The 25,875-nt window shown below is 44.8% G+C and overlaps 1 protein-coding gene across 1 annotated transcript; it reads left to right on the forward strand.

Annotated features, from left to right (window-relative positions):
- Positions 1-5,125: 5,125 nt before the first annotated feature.
- LOC132584381 (sulfotransferase 1 family member D1-like) lies at positions 5,126-25,875 on the forward strand. The gene is made up of 7 exons (XM_060256253.1): positions 5,126-5,502; positions 6,997-7,125; positions 7,221-7,318; positions 7,592-7,718; positions 7,932-8,026; positions 20,003-20,183; positions 23,868-25,875. Exons 1-7 carry the CDS (start codon positions 5,319-5,321, stop codon positions 23,978-23,980), a joined length of 927 nt encoding a protein of 308 aa, XP_060112236.1. The 5' UTR covers positions 5,126-5,318; the 3' UTR covers positions 23,981-25,875.

Consider the following 25,875-nt stretch of genomic DNA (forward strand, 5'->3'; position numbering starts at 1 on the left):
ATAGTGAGATAAAAATCTTAAGTCCAGTTGAAATGCAGAATAAACCTTCTGGATACATTTAAATCCAGCCATTTTACACTGGAGGCTCCCTTTGAAATTCTTTGGTTGCAGAACTGTATTCAGACAGTACGCTCTACAGATGCCCGCTGAGGTGGATAAGCAGGAGGCTGGCGTTGCTCCTCTGAGTGCACCAGGGGTGTTGGTGGGGGGAGTTCACTGCTCAATCGTTGCAGTGCCTCAGAGAAGTAGGGAGGGGGCGGCCTGGGGGTTTCCTTGCAGGAGGCGTGGAGTGGCCAGTGAGTCCGCCCAGGGCACCACATGCCCTTGGGCCGGCCCTGCGTGCCGGGGTTGGGAAGAATGTTGAGTGGGTTCTTCTTCATTACTCAGAAGTAGCTCTCATGAAAAAGAAGATTGGTGCCTCTTACTGATGCTATTCAGACCTGTAATTGTATTGCCTGAGGGTGTATGGGGACAAAGCTGGCCTCTTGGGTCCCTGAGTTTATGTCTCTATTGGGAGGTCTACTGTTCTTGGTGGAAAGCTTCTTGGAGTGTCCTGGGGCATGTTTTTGGTCCTTGTTGTGTGGAGCTGTGAGGCTATCCATGCCTAGTCAAAGCAGGTTATGAAAGCAGCCTGATCAAATGTCTGTTAGCAACAGATGTGATTATTTATTATGCAAGCAGATTACGGGTGCTTATACCTGAACCCTCAGTGGGAGCTGTGAACAGCAATCATAGCCATTGTTAGCAGGCAAAATCATCAGCTCTTAAAAGGAAGTACAGTCTTGGTTGGTGGGATCCACAATGCCATTTGGAAAAGCTGGTATTTAGGAGGAAAGGAAAACTTGGAACAGTTTCATACCTGACTGGGTGGAGATCATTTTTCAAAATTGCCACTGTTTGGCATTATACTGATGATAATTACTTCCCTGATTGCGATTGTCACTGAGAAGAAGTTGGAATCACCATCAGAGGAACAGAAGACCAACATGAGCCATCCACATAACTAATAGAGGGGATGTAATAGCCATCATCAAGTATTTGAAGGGCTAGCACACGAAAGCTTACATTCTGAATAAAACCTTGTCTTAAAGGTGCAACTTGACTCCTGTGTTCTGTTTGAAGGGCTGTCATACAGAGGACGGAGCAGAGTGGTTTTCTAGTGCCTCGGAAGGTCAGGCCAGAACCAATGGATCAAAATTTAATACAAAAAAAATGTTCAGCTAAACATCAGGAAGAATTCCCTGACAGATAAGGGAGTTCCTTAGTGGAACAGGCTTTCTGTGGAGGTGGTAGGCTCTCCTTCTTTGGAAGTTTTTAAGCAGAGGCTGGATGGCCATCTGACAGCCAGGCTGATTCCATGAATTTAGGCAGATCAGGAGTAGGAGGACAGGAAGGAGTGAGGCCGTTCTTGTGTGCCTTTCTTAGGTGCTCAGAGTAATGCCGATTGCTACTTTGGGGTCATGAAGGAATTGTTCTCCAGGCCAGATTGGCACATGGATCTTGGAGGATTTTGGGGGTAGGGTTCCTTTTGGATATAGAACAGGAGTTGGTGGGGAAGTAGTTGTGAATTTCCTGCTTTGTGCAAGGGATTGGGCTAGATGACTTTTGAGGTCCTTCAAGCGCTATGTTTCTAATAGATACATTTGTTTCTTAATTATTTTGTAATCTGTAACCCATTTTTCTTCCAAGGAAAGGGTTGCCAATTCCAGGTTGGGAAATTCCTGGAGATCAGGGGGTGGAATTGAAGGAGGGCAGTTTGGGGAAGGATTTCAGTGTTCCCTTTAAGCTGAGTTAGTGTGAGCTAGCTCACAGTTTTTTAGCCTCCAGCTTACACATTTTTGTCTCAGCTCAGGAAGGATGCCCAAGAATAAACTAATTTATGCAATAGCTCACAACTTTAATGCCAGTAAAATTTTTGCTCACAAGACTCCATAGTTTAGAGGGAATACTGGTAGTGACGACATTTTGTTTTCTCCAGAGAACTGATATTTGTCATCCCAAGATCAGTTATAGTTCTGGGAGAACACTTGTCCCAACCTGTTGTTGGTAACTCCATGCAGTCAGCATACATGATCCTTCCCTTCTCCCCTTTATCCTGGCAATCTGGGAAGTAAACTGAGCTGAGAGAGTATGACTGACTAAAGGTCATCCAGTAAATTTAATGTCAAGTCGAGATTTGAACTCAGGTCTCCCCTATCTTAGCCCAGTGCTCTAACCATTATTTCTCAGTGGTGGTGAGTAACCATCTTTGAGATTTGTGAGGAAATATGCAGAAGAAGGGTTGGAACACTTCCCCTATGAAGAAAGGTTAAAATGCTTGGGGCTCTTTAGCTTGGAGAAACGTCGACTGCGGGGTGACATAATAGAGGTTTAAAAGATTATGCATGGGCTAGAGAAGGTAGAGAAAGAAGTACTTTTCTCCTTGTCAGAGCTCAAAGTAAACGGACCATCATTTGTTGCAAAAGTAGTGGCGTTTATTTGATATCTCAAAGTTCTGAATAGGCAGTTATTGGAACTGATAGCAAGTATTGAAACATACATGGGTTTTAAGGCCTTACATCAAAACATTTCTAAACAATCCTACATTCTCACACTCTAATGCTACAAGTAACACTCTTCCTACTTCTTATCGCTTGTGGCTTGCTTTCTCACGGAGGAGCCCTGCTGGTTCTCCTTGAGGCTTGCTATCTTCAAAGAGCTGTTGCTTTGTTAGTGTTATGCATAGGAATTCACAGCATGGGTTAGTAACATTTCTAAGACTGTTTGATATGCAAGGTCTTCTGCTTCATAGTTAGTAACAAGAGTTCAAAAATGGAGTTAGTCATGTCAAGGAACAAGTTACAGAATACATTCAGCATAATAACACAGTAATGCTCTCCAATGTCTGACACTCCCTTTCTCACAATACAAGAACTCATGGGCATTCAATGAAATTGCCGAGCAGTCGGGTTAGAACAGATAAAAGGAAGTACTTCTTTACCCAAAGGGTGATTAACATGTGGAATTCACTGCCACAGGAGGTGGTTGTGGCTGCATGGGCCATTGGCCTGATTCAACATGGCTTCTCTTATGTTCTTAAGAGGTATTAACTTGGCAATCCCTTTCCCAACTAGGCTTCCCAACCCTCCCGTCCTGGCGGGGGACCCCAGGATTTGAAGCCTCTTCCCCCGCTCCCCCAAAAAATGGAAGCGGGGAGAGGGGGGGAAATGGCACCAAGGAGCGTGGCGAGCTGCCCCAATTGCTTCCCTGTTTGAATTCCTAGCTTGCCTATTTTTATTAAAAAGGCCCCCAAGTGACTACCGGATTTTTGCCTTCTCTGCAGAAATTAACAGACTTGCGGTTCTTTTAACACTTCAAAATGCTTCTGCTTTTTCAATATCTTCTTGCATCATTCTGTCACTGCTGTGCGGGATAAAAATCCAATGCTTTTCCTCCCGAACCGGATTGCAGTGATTTCCCCTTTCTCTTTTTTTGCTATTTTTAGGCAGCTTCAAGACAGCAAAACAGCTGCAATGAAAGAGATAGGGCATTTGCACGGCGGCCAAAGAAGGTTGAAGTCGCATTCTGATGACACCACCTGCTCGTAAATGGATAGACGGCAGGCTGCAGGAGTGGCTGATGCGCAACCTTGGAGCTGGTAGGGATAGAAGGGAAAGTCTCAACCTGGAACAAAAGTGTGTACTCGTCTTTGTGCTCAATCTGATAAACGGCAGGCGATCAGGCACTGGTGTGGGAATTGTTTGAGGAACAAATGTTTTTTTTTTCCCTTGCCCCATGAGACTGCACTGAGAGCTACACCAAGTTCTCAGGTGGCATAATGTTGAAGCAATGTCAAGGGAACATCTAGAGCTGGAGATCATTAGAAAAGAGACCGAAACCTACTCTACCCACAGCTAGGGTTGCCAATCCCCAGGTGGAGGCAGGGGATCCCCTGGTTTGGAGGCCCTCCCCCCACTTCAGGGTCATCAGAAAGCGGGGGGAGGAGAGGGAAATGTCTGCTGGGAACTCTGTTATTCCCTATGGAGATTTATTCCCATAGAAAATAATGGAGAATTGATCCGTGAGTATCCAGGGCTCTGGGGGGGGCTGTTTTTTAGGGTAGAGGCACCAAATTTTCAGTATAGCATCTAGTGTTTCTCCCCAAAATACCCCCCAAGTTTCAAAAAGATTGGACCAGGGGGTCCAATTCTATGAGCCCCAAAAGAAGGTGCCCCTATTCTTCATTATTTCCTATGGAAGGAAGGCATTGAAAAGGTGTGCTGTCCCTTTAAATGTGATGGCCCGAACTCCCTTTGGAGTTCAATTATGCTTGTCACAACCTTGATCTTGGCTCCACCCCTAATGTCTCCTGGCTCCACCCCCAAAGTCCCCAGATATTTCTTGAATTGTACTTGGCAACCCTATTCCCAACACCTTCCTCTCTAGGTTTTATAAACCCCAGGGAACCTTGAGCAAAGAAGTATCCCTTCTGCAACCCCCATTCCCCCCCCACACATCTAACTGACCATCAGTATTTTGTATTTTTGGAGCATTTTGTATTCACTTTTATATGTAGCGTTTTGTATTCACTTCCAGTTTTGGGTGGCGATTGTTTGCTTTAGGTAAATTCACAGAAAGTCATCATTTTCAGCATGACTAAAGAATCCCGAGTAAATAGAAAACAATAGCTTGACAGTGGATAGTCCTATTGTGCAATTTTAACAGTGGCAGATGGCCACTTTACTATTAGATGGTGGGCTAGTATGAAATATTACTGATGAGAATCCAGAGCTGAACCAAAATCTTACTGCTGAAATCTGCTAAATTGTGGCTTAAATTAAATCCCCTCAGTGAGAGTTCTTAAACCCCCATTCCCAATTCTGATGGAGGAAAGTTAGAATACTGCAGTTTAGAGGGGGAAAGAAGTTGTGAGACATCTGGATTTCCTCCAAGGGGATTTAAAGTCTTTAATGCCAAGAGTGGAATCTAGCGTTTTTGAGCTCTCTGTGAGGAAAAATGATACATCAGGCCAAAACAAATAAAAGGGAGTGTCTAGGAATGAACTGAATGTCCAATCAGGCCCTGTCAGCTAACAAAACTGGAGGCAAGGCTGAAATGATAAGGCTAGGGTATTTCCTGGTGTATAACATTACAGCCTGCAGAAATCTTATTTAAGGGAAAGTTTTCCTTCAGCTAGCATGGAGAGAAATGGAATTTGAACCACCTGCATAAGGAGGCAGGGGAAAAAAATCACCCGAGAAGATACTCCAGGACAAAGGACTGAGGAGGTCAAAATTTTATTTGGGGCAGATCACACAATATTCACAGGCCAGAAGGGCATGATGGCAGACCACAAGGACTATGGAGAAGCCCTGAATGAACACCCGGAGGTTTTCCGAAGGTTTCCACTGTTGCCAGTCCATGGAGTCCCCCTGATGGAACCCATCGCTGAACAATGGGATCCTATTGAAAATTTTGAAGCCCGGCCGGATGACCTGCTCATCTCCACTTACCCCAAAGCAGGTGAGACACCAACAAGTGGCACTGTAGAGAACGGGGGCTAGAAGGTGCTCCACCTGTCTATGATGTTTTGGAATGTTTCCGCTCTCGTGTGCCCAAATAATTTACATTCATCCCTTCTGCTTTTGAGTGTCTGGGAAGAAAGGTGCTTCTGAAAAGCACCAAATTGCAAGTGCATTTTTATAAAAAGTTTACGTCATTTCATTCAGATATATGACATGGCATTGTTATTTGAATGTGGGTATGGGGAATATTGGATAGTACTGTCCTTCATTGTAGATGGTGCGTGGGTGTATATAAAGTTCCTGCAAGTTGCAGCCAATTTATGGCAACCCTAGCAGGGGGCTTTCAAAGCAAGTGAGAAGTGGAGATGGTTTGCCATTGCCTGCCTCTGCAGAGTCTTCCTTGATGGTTTCCCAAGTACTGACCAATCTAATGAGATTGGGTTGTACCATGCTGTTACATAAAAAGTGAACATATACTCACACAATTAGATAAGTATACCATATAATCCTGTTATTGTTGTTTTTGGAACAGCAGCTGTTTGGTATCCTTGGTAAAGCATTGTCTTGATTGGTCTATAATTTTGAATTACAGGGGAGGATGCAATATAAAATATGTTTGAATTGTCAGTCCAAATGGGCCCTTTGGGGGGGGGGCACTGCACAGATAATGATATTGCTGCTGAATCTGTTTAAGAATGTCAAACATTGTGTGCAGGAAGAACTTTCACATGGAAACTTTTTTACAGCCACACTACCCTACCTGCTTTGAGTTATAGCAAAATGGGTGGGTGGGTTGCTCCAGTTTGAAGGAGGAAGCCACAGGAGCTGGGAACATCATGCTAGGAATGAGCACATGATATGGAAGCAAAAAAAAAAATCTCTGCTGGTGATAAAAAGTCTATTTAAATTTTTTTTTTTAAAGGAAGCAGTTGTATGTTTCCTGGCATAGCATACTCCAGAGAAAAAGTTTATTGGTGAGTGTATTTAAATCAAACCATAAACTGCAGTTACACATGGCTGGTGCACATGGGTTAGAGATATACAGTTACACATGGTGATGCACATGGTTTGAAGCAGGATTGGCCAAACTGCGACTTGGGAGACACATGTGGCTCTTTCACACATATTGTGTGGTTGTTGAAGCCCACTGCACCGTCGGCCAGCTTGGAGAAGGCACTTGGAGAAGATCACTTCTCCAAGCCAAGCCAGCCTGGTGGCTTGGAGAATACATTTAAAGTTGCTTTCTTTCCACCTCTCCCTCCCACCTGGGTTAGAGTGGGGCAACACTGAGATAGTCATCCATAATGTCTCTGGTTTTTAAATATGTTAATTTCCTGGAGGTATCTCATATTTATGCTCAAACAAATCCTTTGAAATATACTAATTTTACCCACTGATGTGGGATATGCTTGGATTGTTCATAATTACACTAAGTGGAAAGTAAGCAGTCCTCAACACTGGTTGGTCTTTTTTTCTCTTTCTGGATCTTCAGGTACTACATGGATGCAGGAAATTGTTGATCTAATTTGTGCTGCGGGCGATGCGGAAAAAGCACGACGAGCTCCCACGTACGTCCGGATTCCGTTTCTAGAAATCTGCTCCCCGCCTCCTTTGCCTTCAGGTAAGATAAGGGGACCCAATCAACTGGCATCCCACTTCTAAGATCACTGCTTTAAGACTAACTCCTCCTTCATCCCGTCTCTGGTGTCCCTCCAGGGGTTGATACACTGGTAAATGCACCGTCTCCTCGTGTTATCAAAACACACCTCCCCTTCCAGCTTGTCCCCAAAAGCTTTTTGGAAAAGAATTGCAAAGTAAGTAAAAGTGTGGTACTCCATCTTGGATTGGCACCCATCCCCTCCTTAAGCCTGATTGGCAGCTCCATACACAGGGTTGGCCCTGCCACTTGGCAAACTAGGCAATTGCCTAGGGCGCCAGTCTTCTGGGTGAGCCAAATTGGGTGCTCCCCATGTGACTTGGTGGCATTATCAGTGTGGGGTTGGGGCACCAGAGGCTAGCTTTGCCTAGGGTGCCAGACAGTCCAGGACAAGCCCTGCCCATACAAGGTTCTCTTTTGATCCTTTCAGATCATCTATGTTGCTCGCAATGCCAAGGACAACCTAGTCTCCTATTACTTCTTTGACCGAATGAATTTGACACAGCCAGACCCAGGGCCATGGGATGGCTATATTAAAAAATTCATGGAAGGCACAGGTCAGTTTTGGGGTGGGTGGGCAGTTATGCACCGGAGCATTGTAGTAATGCAGCAATGTCTCCAGGTCTCAAGCCGTGGGGGGTTCTAGTGAGTTAGAGGGCAAGTGTGTGGGAACAGACTCCTGAGTTTACTGGAACAGATTCTGGGGCAAACCTGCAAAGAATTCTGGGGTCAGGATTCCGAAGTCCTCACTCAATCTTTATTTATCACAGTTGCTTGGGGCTCTTGGTATGACCATGTCCAACGTTACTGGGATGAGAGAGAAAACTACCGTATCCTGTATGTCTTCTATGAGGACATGAAAGAGGTTAGTCCAGATTTGGTTAGCATGCTATGGATAGTAGAAACAAGTTTATAACACATTAATATTTTTATTTGTTATGCTATTTATTTCATGATCAGTGATTATTTTATTGTCAAAACTGTACTGTACAAAAATGCAGAAAGTAGACTACATTCAATACGTTAAACAGTGAAAGAACATAAAAGTGATAGAAGCTGCAAATAAAATGTACTTAACAAGCTCAATGATTTTGTCTCATCCTCTAGTTGCTGCCTCATATGTTATTCATATGTAAGAAATAGGGTTGCCATGTGCCTGCTAGCACTTGCCAACTGGCAGGAGAAAAAAATGGCCATTGGTGACAGTGTGATATCACTTTGGGGAAAACCTGAAAATGACCTCGCAACTCTCTAGGAAACATCAGAAACTCTACATACCTGCTCACTGCCCACTTTCTCTATACTTAAAGATGGCTTGCCATTCCAATTTTGTCTGATGAAGTCTGCTTAGTGCATACGAAAGCTTACATTCTGAATAAAACTTAGCTGGTCTTAAAGGTGATACTTGTCTACTGCTTTGTTCTATTGCTTCAGACCAACACGGCTGCCCACTTGGCTCTAACTGTGGTAAAAAGTAGCTTAAGGCTAGGAGGCTTTCTTCGGGCAAAAAAATGTTTGTCTCTCAGTGCCTGTGAGAGGAGAGTATCATTGTCTAGCATAGGTTGTTAATGATGATAGTTAATGATGTGTTGAGTAATGATCATTAAGGATGTGTTCAACTGGGTTGAGTTGAGAGCTGTATGTGACCACCAGTGTTTAATTTGGGCCTGTCTTGTTCAGATTATTTGTTGATATCATCCTGGCTTTGTTGATCCATTTCCTTATTACATCTGACGAGTATTGTAATTCCAAGAATGTCTATTGTAGATGTAAGAGCAGCAGTCCTCAAACAAAGAAACTTCAACGGGAAATACATCCTGAGTTTTAAATGCAAACAAATTTGCTGCTGCTAACCAGTTTTGGAAAAAGCTGGAAGAACAGTGTGGGAAAATGCATTACCCATAATGTGATGATGAACAAATCATATCAATTCCAGATTCACTGGTTTGCAGAACCAACTGTGAAGATTTCAACAGAGATGCCTCAAGGATCCTGTGTGAGAACTGTAGCTTTGTTCTCTTTCAGAGAATTCTGAACACTTTCACCCTCACCAAACTGAAATGTCCAGAATTCTTTATAAGAAACCATGATACTCAAGTGTAACACTAACATATGTTTGTAGTATAGATTGTCTGGAAAGATCCAGAACTATCAGGGCTTTTTTTGAGCAGGAACTCACAGGAATGCAGTTCCAGTTGACTTGGCATCAGGGGGTTGGCCTAATATGCAAATGAGTCCCTGCTGGGCTTTTTCTACAGAAAAGCCCTGTGTGAAACAATGGTGACATCAGGTGTTGTGGCCTAAAATGCAAATAGGATCCTGCTGGGCTTTTTCTACAAAAAAAGCCCTGAGTACAACAGGTATAGACACTGATGTGGTCTCCACCAGCAGTTGCATCTGCCTTCAGGAGATCAGGCAGTGAAACATCTGTAAAGAGGAAGAGAATAGGTCCTTTTTTTGCCCACAGTCAGCCTATATGCCTCAAATAGATATCTGTGGGCAAGCCAGATGACTTATACAGAAGGCTGCTGTAAGGGAAGCCATTGGTCACTCACTTGTCATTTCCCAGCAAAAAAGTTTCTCATCATCATGACATTGGACAACTTAAGACATACCACTTCCAGGATATCTGGACATTTTGAGATCTCTACACAGATCTTTAGATGAAAAGCTTAATTGGTGAGGAAACAGTGGGTGTAGGTAGGGAGGGAGGGGTTTATGTATCTCCATGGAGAGCATGCCTAGTTCATGCACAAACCCTACCTCAAGATTTTCTGCTCTAAACAATTTTGGAAGCCATACTGCAGCAATTTTAACTAATGCTAAATCATGTAATGGCAGAAGGCGTTCTACTGAAGGCGTTCTACTGATCTGCGAATTCAAAGCCCTCCTGTCTCCTCTATCAGATCATCCACCGGTTCGTTTCCCATATCTCTCTTCTCCTTTCTTCACTCTTGTTTGGCAAGGGCAAAATCTCTGAAGGAATCACATGCTGAGTTTCCAGTTCAGTCGTTTCTCACTCGCTGAGAACCCTGCAAGACTGGTAGGGTTGAGAGAATGTGACAGGCCCGAGGTCCCAAGCAAGTTTTCAGCCAGAATAGCATTTGAACTTGGCTCTCCGAGTAGGGGGCAAGATGGCGACAAGGAAGGAGCTCAGGTGCTAGAGCTCCTGAAAACCGGGATCCTACCTGCTTACTAACCACCTCTGAGAGTGGCGTGAGACCTGGATAGGCTAATGCCGAATCCTGGAGAGGGAGGTGAGGCACTGGAGGGCCTTGCGGAGTGTTGGGTTGCAGACGGAGCTGGTTTCCATCACCAAGCCGAGAGTGGGGCCTGCTCTGGACGCGGTTGCAGCTGAAGTAGCGGCGTGGATTGCGAGGCGGCTGAGGTGGCGGTGCGAGTGGCCGGACAAGGAGTGGAGCTGTCATCACTGCTTGACTGAGGCCGGAGAAGCTTGTTCGGTGGGCGCGGTGAGAGGTGGTGGGTGCGGCGAGAGGGCGGCGACGCTTACTCAGCGGGCGCAACGAGAGGAGTGCCAGAAGAGATGAGCCGTCCGGGGGAGTTTGGTGGTAGCGGCGGGCAACGCTGGAGAGCTGATGCAGGTGACCTATGCAGACGACCACAACAACTGGGTGCACGGGCGAAATGGGGCCCTAAATGAACCAACCGCCCCCATAGATAGAACGGTGGGGTTCTACTACGTGGCGGGGGAGCACGAGGGGGGTCTCCACGGGCTCGCCAGACTACGTGGGAAACATCGGACGGGACCCTTAGCTGCTGGATCCTACACCTGGGGACTGCTGCTCTCAGCGCTACTTCTGGTACATTTGATAGGGCACCCCCTCGTCGCTGGCGTCTGAGCTTGACTTTGCACCTCCCACTTTACTTTACTTTACTGCCTTTAACATCTTGCCTGCAACACACCACTCCCATACCCTACTGGTGCCTCTACTTGCCTCATTAGAAGAACTTATATCACATTTATATCGCACTTTAACAACTTTCTACCTCCACTTACTCGTGATCCACTAGTTTAAAAAATTTTTGTTTACTAATTAACTCACTTTGATTAGTTTATTGTATATATTGGATCTAGATTGTTCAAAATTTTTAGCTAATTAATTTAAGAATGGTTAATAGGGTGGGATTATAATTAATTATGCTATTTGATTTAAACTTTTACAAATTAATATACAAGGGAAATTTAGGGTTGGGGTTTTACTGGGTTAATTTGAATACTGGGACCTAGTGGGACGGAGTAGTGTGAGGGTATTTCTGATAGTAGTGCTTGATAGTGGTTAAAATAGCGGTTGCTGCCAATGGGGAATGGCTGGCCCAGGGATTCCAGTGCTCCTAGGGAGGGGGAGGTATGGCGGTGGGAACAGACGCTATAAGGAAGGAAGACTGAGACAGGATAGTGCTCGATCTTCCTCCAATCTGTGTCCCATCCCAAGGGTGAAGGTAGTAGGGTCAGGCTGAATAACCCGCCTCCGTCATTGGTGTTATGCAATGCCAGATCCATTAATAATAAGACCTCAGTCCTTCGGGAGTTTCTACTCGAACAGGACATGGACCTGGCTTGCGTGACTGAAACCTGGATTTGAGAGGGAGATACAGTAGCCCTCTCACAAACAGCTCCCCCGGGTTATTCAGTCTTCCACCAATTGCGGACTAGCGGGCGGGGTGGGAGTGGCATTATTTATACAGGAGGCTTACTCCTTCAGGGCGCTCCCAGCCCCAAGGATCGAGGGTATTGAATGTGCCGGTCTGGCGTGGGAGGCTGGAGAGGGGTTGGTGATCTGGCTGGTGTACCGTGCACCTAACGCACCAGCTAGCGCCTTACCGTCCCTGCTCGAGGCGGCAACAGGCTGGGCGTCGGAGCACCCAAGGTTGATAATCCTGCGTGACTTCAATGTTCATGCTGATGACCCGACCTCCAGTCAGGCGACGGACCTAGTGTCTTCCATGGTGACTCTAGGACTCTCTCAATTTGTTACAACCCCTACTCACCAGGCCGGGCACACGTTAGACCTGATCTTTGTGGCCGGGGTTACGGTGGGCGATATAACCGTGGAAGCGGTGCCATGGTCGGACCACCTCGTCCTCAGGGCCCATGTAGATATGCCACCCCAAACCTGTTTAGGCGATGAGCTTATTATGGCTCGCCCGCAGAGCCAGATGGACCTGGAACAGTTCCAAATGGCGCTGCAGGATCCCTGGCCCTCTGGCGACTCTCTCAATGGCCTGGTTGAGACCTGGAATAGCCGGCTCTCTAGGGCCGTAGAAGAGATCGCACCTCGACGCCCTCTACGACCTCGGACTAGGCTGGCCCTGTGGTATACCCCGGAGTTACGCCAGCTGAAACAAGGTCTCAGACGGCTAAAGAGGCAATGGCGGCGTACCCGCGATGAAGCGACTAGAACATCTTATAGGAAGTTTATGAAGTCCTATGAGATGGCAGTCAAGACCGCAAAGAAAATGTACTTTGCGGCTAAGATTGCATCTGCAAATTTGCGCCCGGCACAATTGTTTAGGATAATTCGGAATTTCACTACATTGCCACAGGGCAATCCAAACGTCAAGGGATTGGAGATAGGCTGTGAGGCTTTTGCGAAATTTTTTGCAGACAAGATCCAGTCGCTCCGCCGTGACTGCCCTGCCAATTTAGATACAGTAAGTGAACTCGAGGCCCAATGCTTGTCTTCTGATTTGACCCTGGACTGCTTCGACCCACTCAGCTTGGAGAAAGTTGACAGAATTCTTGGCACTGCACGACCAATAACTTGCGATCTGGACCCATGCCCCTCCTGGCTAATTAAGGCTTGCCAGGAGGAGCTAAGATGTCCTATATGGGACATCATAAATAGATCTCTTTCTATTTCTCCTTTCTCCATAAATAGATCTCCTTTCCAACACCCCTGAAAGAGGCAGTGGTCCGCCCTCTCTTGAAAAAGGCTACATCAAACCCGGCCGAATTGGCTCATTACCGGCCGGTCTCAAACTTGCCCTTTTTGGGCAAAATAATAGAGAGGGCTGTGGCGGTGCAGTTACAGGACTTTCTGGATGACGCTTCCACCTTAGACCCATGCCAGTCCGGCTTCCACCTAGACCATGGGACGGAGACAGCTCTCATGGATGACCTCCGGCAACATCTGGATCGAGGCGGCTCAGCGGTACTGCTGCTGCTAGACCTATCGGCTGCATCCGATATGGTCAATCATCGGCTGCTGACCCGCCGTCTCGCCAATGCAGGAATTCGGGGGCTAGCCTTACAGTGGCTCTCCTCCTTCCTTGAAGGTCGGGGACAAAGGGTGGCAATTGGGGGGGAACTGTCTCAGAGACACCTACTTAATTGTGGGGTGCCTCAGGGGGCAGTTCTCTCCTCGATGTTGTTTAACATCTATATGCGCCCCCTTGCCCAGATTGTCCGGGAGTATGGGCTGGGTTGTCACCAGTACGCTGATGACACCCAGCTCTATCTATTGATGGATGGCCGGACTGGCGATGTCCCTATAAATCTGGACTGGGCGTTACAGGCCGTGGCTGGCTGGCTCAAGCTGAGTGGACTGAAGCTGAATCCAACGAAGACTGAGGTCCTTTGCATAGGTTGCGGCGGGCCAGGAGGGGAGATCTCCCTACCGGCCTTTGACGGTGCGTCATTGATACCAGTGTGCAGGGTCAAGAACTTGGGAGTGCTACTGGAGCCTTCCTTGTCAATGGAAGCCCAGATAGCTGCCACTGCTAAATCCGCCTTTTTCCACCTTAGGAGGGCGAGGCAGTTGGCTCCCTTCCTGGAGCATAGCGACCTGGCAACTGTGATCCACGCAACGGTCACCTCGAGGCTAGACTACTGTAATGCCCTCTACATGGGGCTGCCCTTATACCGAATGCGAAAACTGCAGTTAGTGCAGAACGCGGCAGCCAGGCTGTTAGTGGGACTACCTTGGTGGGAACATGTGCAGCCTAGGCTGCGGGAGCTGCACTGGCTGCCGGTTGTGTATCGAGTTCGTTATAAGGTGCTGGTTATTACCTTTAAAGCCCTATATGGCCGAGGACCTGCCTACCTTAGGGACCGCCTCTCCCCATATGTTCCCCAGAGAGCACTGAGATCCAGTTCCCAAAATCTTTTAAAAATCCCTGGACCAAGAGAGGCTAGATTGAAAACAACGAGGGAGCAAGCCTTCTCAACAATGGCCCCCCGATGGTGGAATCAACTCCCAGAGGAGGTGCGAGCCCTGTGGGACCTGAATCAGTTTCGCAGGGCTTGCAAAACCACCCTCTTTCAGCTCACTTTTAAGATGGAACCCGGCTAAATTGACTTCTAGCCATCCTATACATGTTTGTGAATTGTAGCACCTTAATTAATAACTCATAATGGCTAACTGTTTTATCTAATTTTAACTTAATTTATAAATGTAATTCAACTGTATTTTAATCTGTTTTATTGTACTGATTGTATTTTATTGAAATCATGGTTATACCATGTCCTGTGAGCCGCCCTGAGCCTGCCTTTGGCAGGGGAGGGCGGGATATAAAAATAAATTATTATTATTATTAGAGATCTTCTTTGGGAAATTTTTTTTGTTTAAAAAAAGCCCAGCAGGAATTCATTTGCATATTAGGCCACACCCCCTGGTACCAAGCCAGCTGGAGCTGCATTCCCGTACATCACTGCTGGAAAAAAAACACACCCTGATTTTGTCTAAATGTTGCATAGGTTGAGTAACAGTTTTCTAGCAAAGGAAAAGGAGAAAGAATTAAAGGCATGAATCTGTTCTAGTGGACAGCATAATATGAGTGTTTGGATTTCTATCCTGAATGTTTTTAAACACACACACACATACATTGAACAAACAAAACAAGAATAAAAACTCATTTCAACCTGGAGAGGAGACTGTCTGGGGCGTCCCCACTGCTGCACCTGTGGGTGCCACAGCACCTGTCAGCACATTTCCTGGTGTCTGCTAAGCATTTTTCGAAAGTGGATAGGGCCAAGTGGGATCCTTGCCCAGCAGAGGTTCTGACAGGCCACCAGACATGTGATTGTCTGTGCAGATTAAAATAACATTGTGTCAGTGGCAGCTGCTAACATCGTGTTGGTTTTATCCTCTCACATCCTCTTCATTCCTACTGTATTTTTAAAATTAATACTCTTATCTCTGTACTTGGACTTCCTTTGTGTGCGGCTTTGCCTCCTACAGTGGCCATTTCACTCCATCTCATGTGGCAGCCATTTTGTGATTTCACCACCATCCTGTGGAAGATGCCAAAGGTGCTTATAGGCTCAAAAAACATTGGGGACTAGCGCTCCCTCTAAGCTGAGTTAGCATGAATGCCAGACCCCCCTGGTTGGGGTAAGCGTTCCTTGCTCCCAGGCCCCTGCTGCTGGTCAGCTGGCCAGCAAGGGGGAACTTACTGCAAAAAAAGGGAGGAACACCCAAAGTTTTAGCAACATGCCTACGTGACTCATTGTGACCTTGAAGAAACATATGTGCATCTGGGTGACACTCTGGTTTTGGGGCAAAAACTCTGTGGTACATGCTGACCAGAGTGTTACCCCATTGTCCCTATGTCACTTCCGGGTCATATTGGAAGTCACGTGGGCACATTGCTGAAACACTGGGTGAGACTCCCTACTCCTGGTGAACCCACTCCCCATCCCCCACTGGCTAACTGGAGTGACCTGACAATCTTAGGGTGGAGCCTGATCATGGAAGGGTTGCCAAGTCCAATTCAAGAAATATCTGGGGACTTTGGGGGCGGAGCCAGGAGACTTTGGGGGTGGAGCTAGGAGACATTGGGGGTGGAGCCAGGAACAAGGGTGTGACAAGCATAATTGAACTCCAAGGGAGTTCTGGCCATCACATTTAAAGGGGCAGCACACCTTTTCAAATGCCTTTCTTCCATAGGAAATAATGAAGGATAGGGGCACCATATTTTGGGGCTCATAGAATTGGACCCACTGGTCCAATTGTTTTAAAACTTGGGGGGTATTTTGGGGAGAGGAACTAGATGCTATACTAAAAATTTGGTGCATTTACCTCAAAAAATAGCCCCCTCAGAGCCCCCAATACCCGCGGATCAATTCCCCATTATTCCCTATGGGAATCGTTCTCCATATGGAATAATAGAGTGCCCAGTAGATATTTCCCTCCCCCCCCACGCTTTCTAAAGTGGGGGGAGGGCCTCCAAACCAGGGAATCCCCTGCCCCCTCCCTCTCACACACACCAATACTTACTGGGTCTCGTTCCTGCAGAATATTCCTGCTTGCTCTGAAAACGAAAGCAAAAGAAAGGGAGGGGCCGTTCTCTGAGGAAACTGTTACTGATCCTTTTCCATGAAGCCCTTCCTGTTTCCTGCTTCCTGCTCAGCCTTAAAGGGACACATTTTAAAAACTGTTTGCAGGTTTCTAAACCTGCAGGAGCTCTAAAACGGCGGTGTGCGTGCGTGCTGCAGACGGAAGAGCGACAGCAGGGAAAGGTTTGAGACTTCCCAAAGCTACTTGGCTTAGCCTGCTGTGTCAGGGCTTTATAAATTATTACACGTTTTTGCCAGTAAACCCAGATGCCTGTGAGCTGTAAATACGATGGTCTTTAATTTTGCAGTTGAGAGCCTGATCTTCTGGAAACCCTACATTGCACGTTGTATACGGAGAGCCTGCATTCCCCCCCCCCTTCCGGATTTTTGTAGAGCAGGGGAGGAAGCTGCTAATTCGGGGGTCCCCCGCCAGGGCGGGGGGTTTGGGAAGCCTAGATTATGGTGGGGTTTGAGGAGGGGGGTGGAGTTCAGCAGGGTACAGTGCCATGGAGTCATCCTCCAAATCAGCCATTTTCCCCAGGGAAACAGATCTCTGTCATCTGGAGATGAGTTGTAATTCTGGGAGATCTCCAGGCCTCATGAGAAGGCTGGCCACCGTAGGTCACTTAACTGAGCCAGGAGCACGTGTGGTAGTTGCCTGCCCCTTTCATTCTCCCGGCTTCATGGGGCAGTTCATCTTAATGGCTGGTGTGGTCAGTGCAGCTGGGGAAGGAACAGGATTGCTGCTGGACAGGCAGATTAGAGAGGGCAGCCAGTGAGGCTTGGCAGGCGTTTCTGTTTACTTTTGTTCAAAATCCCTAGTTAGGTCAACATTCCTGTTGCTTGTGCAGTAACAGACTCCATTGTGAGGATAAGAAATATCTGTGTCAGACATTATTTGCAAGTATAGGTCAGTCATAGACACACTTCTTTCATCCCACGCCGTCTGAATCCTCTGGCCTATTTCTGAGCTGAATAATTAGGTGTAATCTGTGTATGGGACATATAGGAAAGGCATAGATTAATGAGGTATTTGATTTGAGGAGGTCACAAGGTGCAGGGAAAGTAGAAATGAAATAAGGGAGTATAGAAAGAATAATGGTGAGATGTGATTCAAGTGTCTGTAGGGGAAACTGGATATCCTTAAGAGCAGCAAGCGAGGATGGTAAATTAAAGGAAAGATAAATAAGGATATCTGGAGGATATGGTTCAGTAACAACAATGCAAAATAAGATGGAGCAAAAAGGTCAAAGAAGAAACGGATCATTAGTAAAATAAAATAGAAAATTAATCAAAAGTTAATCATTAAAGTGAGTGATCAAGATAGGAGAAATATAAGGATAGTGGAAAGTTTTGTAAAGGTCATCAGCTTTGTGACCAATCAAAATAAGGTGCTTTGTAACCAATCAATTTGTAATGCTTTGTTTGTACAAAGTATAAAAGTAGGAAACCATGCTTGTATCTTTCGGAACCCTTGGCTGTTTGGGTCTGAAGGCTACTGGACACTTGTTCTCAATTCCAAGGATCAAGTCATGTATTGAGACTTTTGGACTTTGTGGATGAATGCTTAAAACAGGGATGCTCAACTCATTTGTTATGAGGGTCGGAGCTGACATAAATGAGACCTTGTCGGCCCAGGTCATGTCAGGTCGGGCCATGTGTGTTCCTATTTAAGATTAGGTAGCAGAGATATAAACTTTATAGAAGACACAGACAAACACAATTAAATATATTTTTTTAAAAAAAACCCTTAAAACAAAACATGCTTAAAACAACTTCACTCATTGATCTTAAGGTGCTTTCTTTGAATCTCTCCCATGGGATCCAGGTAGGCTTGCCAATCCCCAGGTCCCAGTGAGGGTTCTCCCACTTTCCCAGGCTCCTTCCCGCTCCCAGTCAGCTGGCTGGCAGGGGGAAGCCCCACCCCACAGCCCCCATGTGCCTTTCCACCTCCGGAGGCTTCAGGCTCCGCTTGGAAAGGCTTCCTCTTGTGTTTGTAAGGCTGAATGGATGGTGTGTCTGTGTCTTTAAGGCTGAATGGGAGCGTGCGGGGGAGTAGGCAGAAGAACATGGGTGCTTCCAATAGCTGTGGTTGCACAATCTTTTCAGAGGTCCTTTTCATAGGAAAGGTAAACTTGAACCTTTGGTTGCTCTGTTACTTTGAAGAAGTTGTAAGTTCAGTAACTTGTGAGTAGAGATGCCAGTCCCCCGCTTCAGAGTCATCAGAAACGTGGGAGGGGAGGGAAATGTCTGCCGGGCACTTCATTATTCCCTATGGAGATCGATTCTCTTAGGGTATAATGGAGAATTGATCTTGGGGTATCTGGGGCTCTGAAGGGGCTATTTTTTGAGGTAAAGGCACCAAATTTTCAGTGTAGCATCCAGTTTCTTTCCTCAAAACACTCTCTAAGTTTCAGGGGGTCCAATTCTATGAGTCCCAAAAGAAGGTGCCCCTATCCTTCATTATTTCTAATGTAGGGAAGGCATTTAAAAGGTGTGCGGTTCCTTTAAATGTGATGGCCAGAACTCCCTTTGGAGTTCAGTTGTGCTTGTCACAACTTTGTTTATGGCTCCACCCCATTGTCTCCTGGCTCCACCCCCAAAGTCCTCTGGCTCCAGCCCCAAAGTCCCCAGATATTTCTTGAATTGGACTTGGCAACCCTAGATCCAGGGAACTGGGCTAAGAAAGCTCTGGCTCTTTCCTTCCTTTCCTAGGGAATTAGGAGGAGGAGCTAATGGAGAAAATAGAGGTTTTGCTCTGTAGCTCCTGTGCGATTGAGCAAGCCTTGCAAAACCAGCTGTGATGCAGAAGGAGAAAAGAATAGTGTATAGTAAATACAGTGTATAGTAATTCATTGTATAGTAAAGAAATAAGGCACCATCAGACTACTGCATTCAAAATCAATAAGACGGTCCCAGAGTAAGGATCATAAGGATTCGAAACAAGAACAGACCAATTTTGCATTGTCGGACTGTATTGTTTGGAAAGAACTTGATATCACCTTATGGACAGCAGTGAGGTTGTATGCTTCAGATGGTATTTGTCACTGGAATTTATATTGTAACACAATGTTGTAATGGAAAGTATTGTAATTATATTTTGATATTGTTTTGTCACACGGAGAGTATTTTTTCTGTCATTTCATGATGCAGAAGGAAGCAAGAGAGAGGAAGAAGGAAGCGGATGGCAGCCAGTTGTTCAGGGCCCTGATGGGAGCCCTCCGGGGGCTCCCAGGCCGCATGTTTGATGCCCCTGGCTTAGAACATTGCAGTTTTATTGTCAGTACTGATGAAACCATCATTCTGTTGATTATAAGATTGTATGTTATAGAGTAAGCACTGTAAAAATATGCATTGCCTCACATATCGACATTTAGAATATACTGCTTTTATTGTCCAAAGAGGTGTGGGATATTTGTACAACTGTATATTTTCTTTTTTACATGGTCGTTCTCTTTGTTTTCTTGTTCTAAAAGAAATTCTGGGCAGGCTACTACATTCTTCTGTCTCTCCTGCTCATGTCAGCCTGCTTGCTTTCATTAGGACCTGGCCCATGAAGTCCGCCGTGTCATGGATTTCCTGGAGATTGGCCTGCCAGAGGAGACTGTGCAGAAGATCACCCATCACGCCACCTTCCAAATCATGAAGGACAATCCAATGAGCAATTACAGTACTTTTCCTGAGGCCATTTTTGACAAGAAGATAGGCCGTTTTATGAGGAAAGGTGAACATTTATTTATTTAGAAAATTTCTGACATTTTATAATTTTGATTGGTTTAAACTACTAAAGAAAAAAAGCAATACAGAGAGTACATAAAAAGGGGGGGGAGGGGCATTGACAGAATGGGGAAAACAGAAAGCAGTACAAATATAACAATTATAATTCTACCTCCCAACAAAATACTCAAGTCATTCTACCTGCAAGTATAAAAATCTCCCTATATTTTACCTTCCTTTCTTTCATTACCAATTTTTTTTTAATAAACTAGTAGTAGGAATATGAATCTAAACAATTCTTCTTAAACACAAATAAGTATAGCCAGTTCTATCTCGATGCCAATTTTGTCTTGTTTAACTTAACCCTATTATAGGCACAAATTAGATTGTTGGTTTAACAAAATTCTTATTAAAACAAACACATAAAAATCATATCTTTATCCTTAACAAATTACATAAGATACAACTTAATAGTTTGTCTATCTCAGTCTAAACGGTTTCTCCGAAAGAGCATGTTAGAAACAAATCTAGCAAGTTACCAAATCTACCAAGTTACAGAACATTTATGCTGTCTGCCTTTTCAACCATTAATCCAGCTCTTACATCAGTATGAGCAATAAGCATACTGTAGATACATCTGCTATATAAATATATATGTTATCTGCACTCTTTAGCATAAATCCAAATTAACTATATATTTAATTACAATTTTACCAACTCTCTTATTTCTTCAAAATCTCCCTTATTCTTTTAAAATTGGGTATCTGTTCATTATTAATAGTTGCATGTCTGTTTACCCACAAAAGAAAAAAAAACAAAATTCAGGAATCCTTCTTCCCAAAGATTAAAAACTTTTAAATTCCTTTAATTTCTGCATCCATATTACATCAGAGACAGCCCATTTAATCACAGTTCAAATTCCTTCTTCCGGATTGCTTTCCACATCTTACTTTGTTGATCGGAGTGTACCTTTTCTCTTCTCAATGTGGCCTGCCCCTTCAACAGTGGAAGGAAGAATTCAACACCATTTTTCCCTCTCAGCATGACTTCACTAGATCTTAATTTCCGGTCTTATTTTAATACTGCAACATAGGAGACATAGGAGACCATTTTGATTTTCCTTTGTTTGTTTTGGAGCATATCACTTTCCCATTCGAATTCCACATATGTCAGCAGGCTCTCTTTAGCACTCAACTCCTGTAGATTTGCAATTTCGTTAGCTTTCAGCATAAAACAACTCATTTGGTCTTCAATAAGTTGCATAAATGAGGCAAGATCCTGTTTCAGAGAGATGATATTTAATAAGATATCTTTTTTTATAAGACATTTTGCTAGACAGTGCCATTTTTCTCTGACAGCAAACTCAGTCTCTTAGTTCAAATTCTAAAATAGCTTTGAGCTCCTGCTAATCCACATTCCACGACAGCTCCAGCTGAGATTTCAAATGCCATTCTTTCAAATACAGTTAGGCAATAGAGACAGATCTCTCTAGAATATATCTCCTTTATGTTCAGATCATATTGCAATCTAATAATAATCTCTTTAATATATGTCCAATTATAATCCGGGTCAATTTTAGTACTTGTATTCAATCCAATTTAAATAAAGTTGCTCATAACTATTTGAGGCCTCATTTCTCTTCTTTTGAGCTAGTCTCTCGTTGTTATGTAAAGTGACCCAAAGCATCGGAATTAGGAAAACACCTACTTATCAAGTAGAATCATCACATTAGGAGCAGAAAGACGCTATATCAAAGGCGTACTGGAGAAAACAAAAGCAAGAGAGCGGTCGGGCGTTCTTCTTTTTCTGCTGGTGCACCAGCTTTTCATGGCTGCGGAGCCTCAGGACATACAGTAAGCACAGGGGCAGCCGCCGCTGAACCCCTCTCTCCCCGTAAAAGTCCCATGCTGAAAGAAAAGCTTCTTAGCTTTTCTATGGGGGAATCACTTCTGTAACACCTCTCCAGCCAGACTCAGAGGTGCCACAGGAGGACGATCTGCGGACACCTCTGAGCCCGGAAGTCCCTGTATTTAGAAAATTTCTATGCAGCCTCTTCTGGGAAACCTACTCAATGTGGCTTATAAATGAATCATGAAAGCTTTCCAGGATCTTACAAAACATCATTCCCAGCTGTTGGAATCCTGTTCTCTTTCTGACTTTGAAAACCACAGGAGGGTTGCTTTTGCAAAACAGTGTTGCTTTAGGGATCTGTAGAGCATCCCCTAGTCTTTGGCTTTCTATGCTTTGCTGAGTTTTCCTCCAAACCTAGTCTGGTTATTAGGGCTGCCAGCTGCCAGCCTGTGGTGGACAACTTCATGCCCCTGTCTGCTCTCAGGTACTTGAGTGGTGGGAGGAAGCCTGACAATGTGGTATTGGATGATGTCACGGATGCAGTGACATCACTTCCAGCTGCCATGTCACAATGCTCTATTTCCTTAGTATCTGTAGCCTTTATCATAGGAGTTGGGGGATTTGCTAAATCATTGCTGACACAGTGACATCACTGCATCAGTGAAACTCCCCCCTCCCCACACTGTCCCCCCCCTGCCCAAGCTCTTGATGATTGTCGTCACAGGGCTGGGAACTTTATATAGTACTATCTTTTTGGAAGGATTACAGTGCAAGTGTGTTCCTATGATATCTGGCCAGAAAGATATGTGCATTTTTGCAGGGCTTTCCTACATCAGCACCATTTTCCATGGCTCACTGGCTTAGCAAAACTGAGCACTATGCTGTTTACTACTGTGTAAATCATAGTAGGTACACCTATGGAGGACTAACCACATTCTTGTGGCAAAGTGGGCTGGTGAAAATGGGTCCATGAAAGTGTATGCAGAAATAAAATCTTGCCACAAGACTCTGGTCTGTTTTAACAAAAGGAAAAGGCAAATGAAACATGAACAAATAGAGAAGTGCTTAATGGGTCTCCACCAGTGGGTGGGTCTCCTCTAAGGTGATTCCCTCTTAAGGTAGTGTGAGCTAGCTCACAATTTTTTAGCCTCCAGCTCACACATTTTTGTCTCAGCTCAGGAATAATGGCCCTAGAGCAAACTAATTTATGCAGTAGCTCACAACTTTAATGCCAGTAGCTAACAAGACTCCACAGCTTAGACTGAGGGAACATTGGTCTCTACTAAGACTGGATGGCCACCCTGCCTTCATGAAAGATGAATCCAGAAGGGTACACATCAATCCAATAGTCAGGAATTTTTTGGGGGGTGGGTGGGTTGGCAGGGGGCAGTTTAGCAGAGTGGAGCTTACTTCCAAGGAAACCTGCTAAGTGGACGAGGCTGTATGAAGGAATGGAGAAATTGCTCTTGTTTTTGACTGAGCAGCCAATGTTTTTCCAGCAAAGAAATGCTAGCCGTTTAGAAATGCTAAATGCTGGCCAGAGACAATGATATGGTCCTTTCACACTTCCAGCAACTCCAGCCCAACAACAGTTTAGAAATGAAAACAGCTTTTACCCACAAAAGGGCCCCCCCCTCTGTCTCTCCTATCAGAGCAGACATGTACAATCAATCTTCTGGCTGGGCTGGACAAATTGAGGAGGGGGCATTGCCTGGTGAGAGCCCTCTCATAGCTACGGGCCTGGTACCAATGTTGTGCAAGTGGAACAGCAGTGCTAGGATTTTGCAGTTACTCATGACCCTCTGCTTTTCCTCATCCTTTCCTGCCTTCTCCCTTCCAGGTGAAGTTGGTGACTGGAAGAATTATTTTACAGTGGCTCAAAGGGAGATGTTTGATGCTGATTACCAGAGCAAGATGGAAGGAACAACCCTGCGTTTCCGAGATGTACTATAGACTGAGAGAATAATCTTTGCTAGGATTTTTCTGTTAAGGGGCATCCCCCCCAGCTTTGTATTTTTGCAGTAATAAAAGTTAGTGTGTGTGTGAGAAACATCTTGGATATATTGGAGGGACGATAAAAGTGGGTTTTGAGAATAATTAGAATAATAATAAAACCTGGCAGCTAGAACACCTGAGTTCTCAATCTCTGGATAAGACTGGGGACCAAGAGGAGCAGCGCTAGGGTAGTCTAAATGGAACAGGAATAAAAGAAGAAAAAGAAGAGTGGAAGACCATAGATTTATACCCCTTTATAAGCCCTTCTCTCTGAATCAGAGGCTCAGAGCGTCTTACAATCTTCTTTATCTTTTTCCTCCACAACAGATCCAGGTTTGTATCTTGAAAGCAGCATGAGGTAGGTGGGGCTGAGAGAGCTCTCACATAAACTGCCCTTTCAAGGACAACTCTGAGAGAGCTATGCCTGACCCAAGGCCATTCCAGCAGCTGCAAGTGGAGGAATGGGGAATCAAACCTGGTTCTCCCAGATAAGAGTCTGTGTACTTAACCACTACACCAAACTGGCTCTGAATAGCAGAAGCATATAAAAAAGGGTTGCTAACATTGAATGTTCCCCCCTATTTTTTTTTCTGCTGAGCAGAACAGTTCACATTTGGAGCAGAAAATAACGGTTGTAGTCTTAAAATGGGCAGTGCAGGACCCTGCATGGCTCCAGATTGCTGCTTAGTGGGGCTTTACAGGACTTTGCTCTAGTACTGTCAAGCATTGTATCTTTATCCTCTATTATAGTATTCAGAATATGGAATTGTTACTAACCCTGAATTAAACTGAGGCACATCAAAGTAGCAACCCCCACCTTTCTTCTTTCACTTTTACTAACAAATGCAGGAATGTCCTCTTTGAAGATAAGACCTCTTGAGACTTGTTCTCAGGCTCAGCCAGGCCTGAACCCAGGATGTGCTAGTTGCAATATAGATAAGGAACCCAGCGTGTGAATTTCACACGTGAATGTAGAATTGTTTATAGAACCTTTGATGTGCCATCTTAAAGCATGTATTCTAGTGTTACAGAGTATCAGTTCCAATTCCCAGCTCAAATGAGCCACATGGATTATCAATAAACCAAACTTTGTTTCAAGATTCAAGGACTGGTTATTTTGAGATCTCATGCTTGACAAGTACCCACATCAGCAGCTAATGGATAATCCTGTTTATCTCACCTTCTGATTCCTGATGTTGAAGCTGCTTTTTAAGGCACAAGAACAAACTAGACTGTTTCTACCCTTCTTTCACTCCCTCTCCCCACAAATAGCATTATGGGAAAAGCAGAAGAAAGTGAAATTGTTGTTATGGGAAATTGCAGGTCCAGGCTAGGGACTGTTGCATCTCAGTGTGATGAGCAAATTGACAGCAGGCTCTCTTGCTGACTTCATTGTTGATACCTGTAGCCGATGTAACCTTGCTGAATAAAATACTTTGTAACCTTACTGAATGAAGTGCTTAGCTGCACTGTAGCCATCTTTAAACCCTGTTACTAACCATGAGAAAGGGCCTTGTATATCAAAGTAGAAAATGCAGATGTTACCAATGCTTACTGTGAACCTTCATTTCCCTTGATACTAACAAAAGCAGAAATTCCACTCTTTGAAGATAAGGTGCCTCCAGGGACGGCTCTGGGCTGTCCCCGGAAGACTAGCAGTAACAATAAGATAAGAGAACAAAACCGTGTGAATCTTTGCACCTCACCTCAACAATGTTTAGAATTGTGGCTCTGTATGACTCCCTTTGATGTATCCCCATATAGCCATCCTCCTAATGCTATAATGTATCAGTCTCAATTTCCTTGTGCTCAGATACTTATGGATTACAGAATAAAGCCTAACTTTGCAACAA

Source organism: Heteronotia binoei, chromosome 15 (assembly GCF_032191835.1).
Source record: "Heteronotia binoei isolate CCM8104 ecotype False Entrance Well chromosome 15, APGP_CSIRO_Hbin_v1, whole genome shotgun sequence".
Taxonomy (NCBI): Eukaryota; Metazoa; Chordata; class Lepidosauria; order Squamata; family Gekkonidae; genus Heteronotia; species Heteronotia binoei.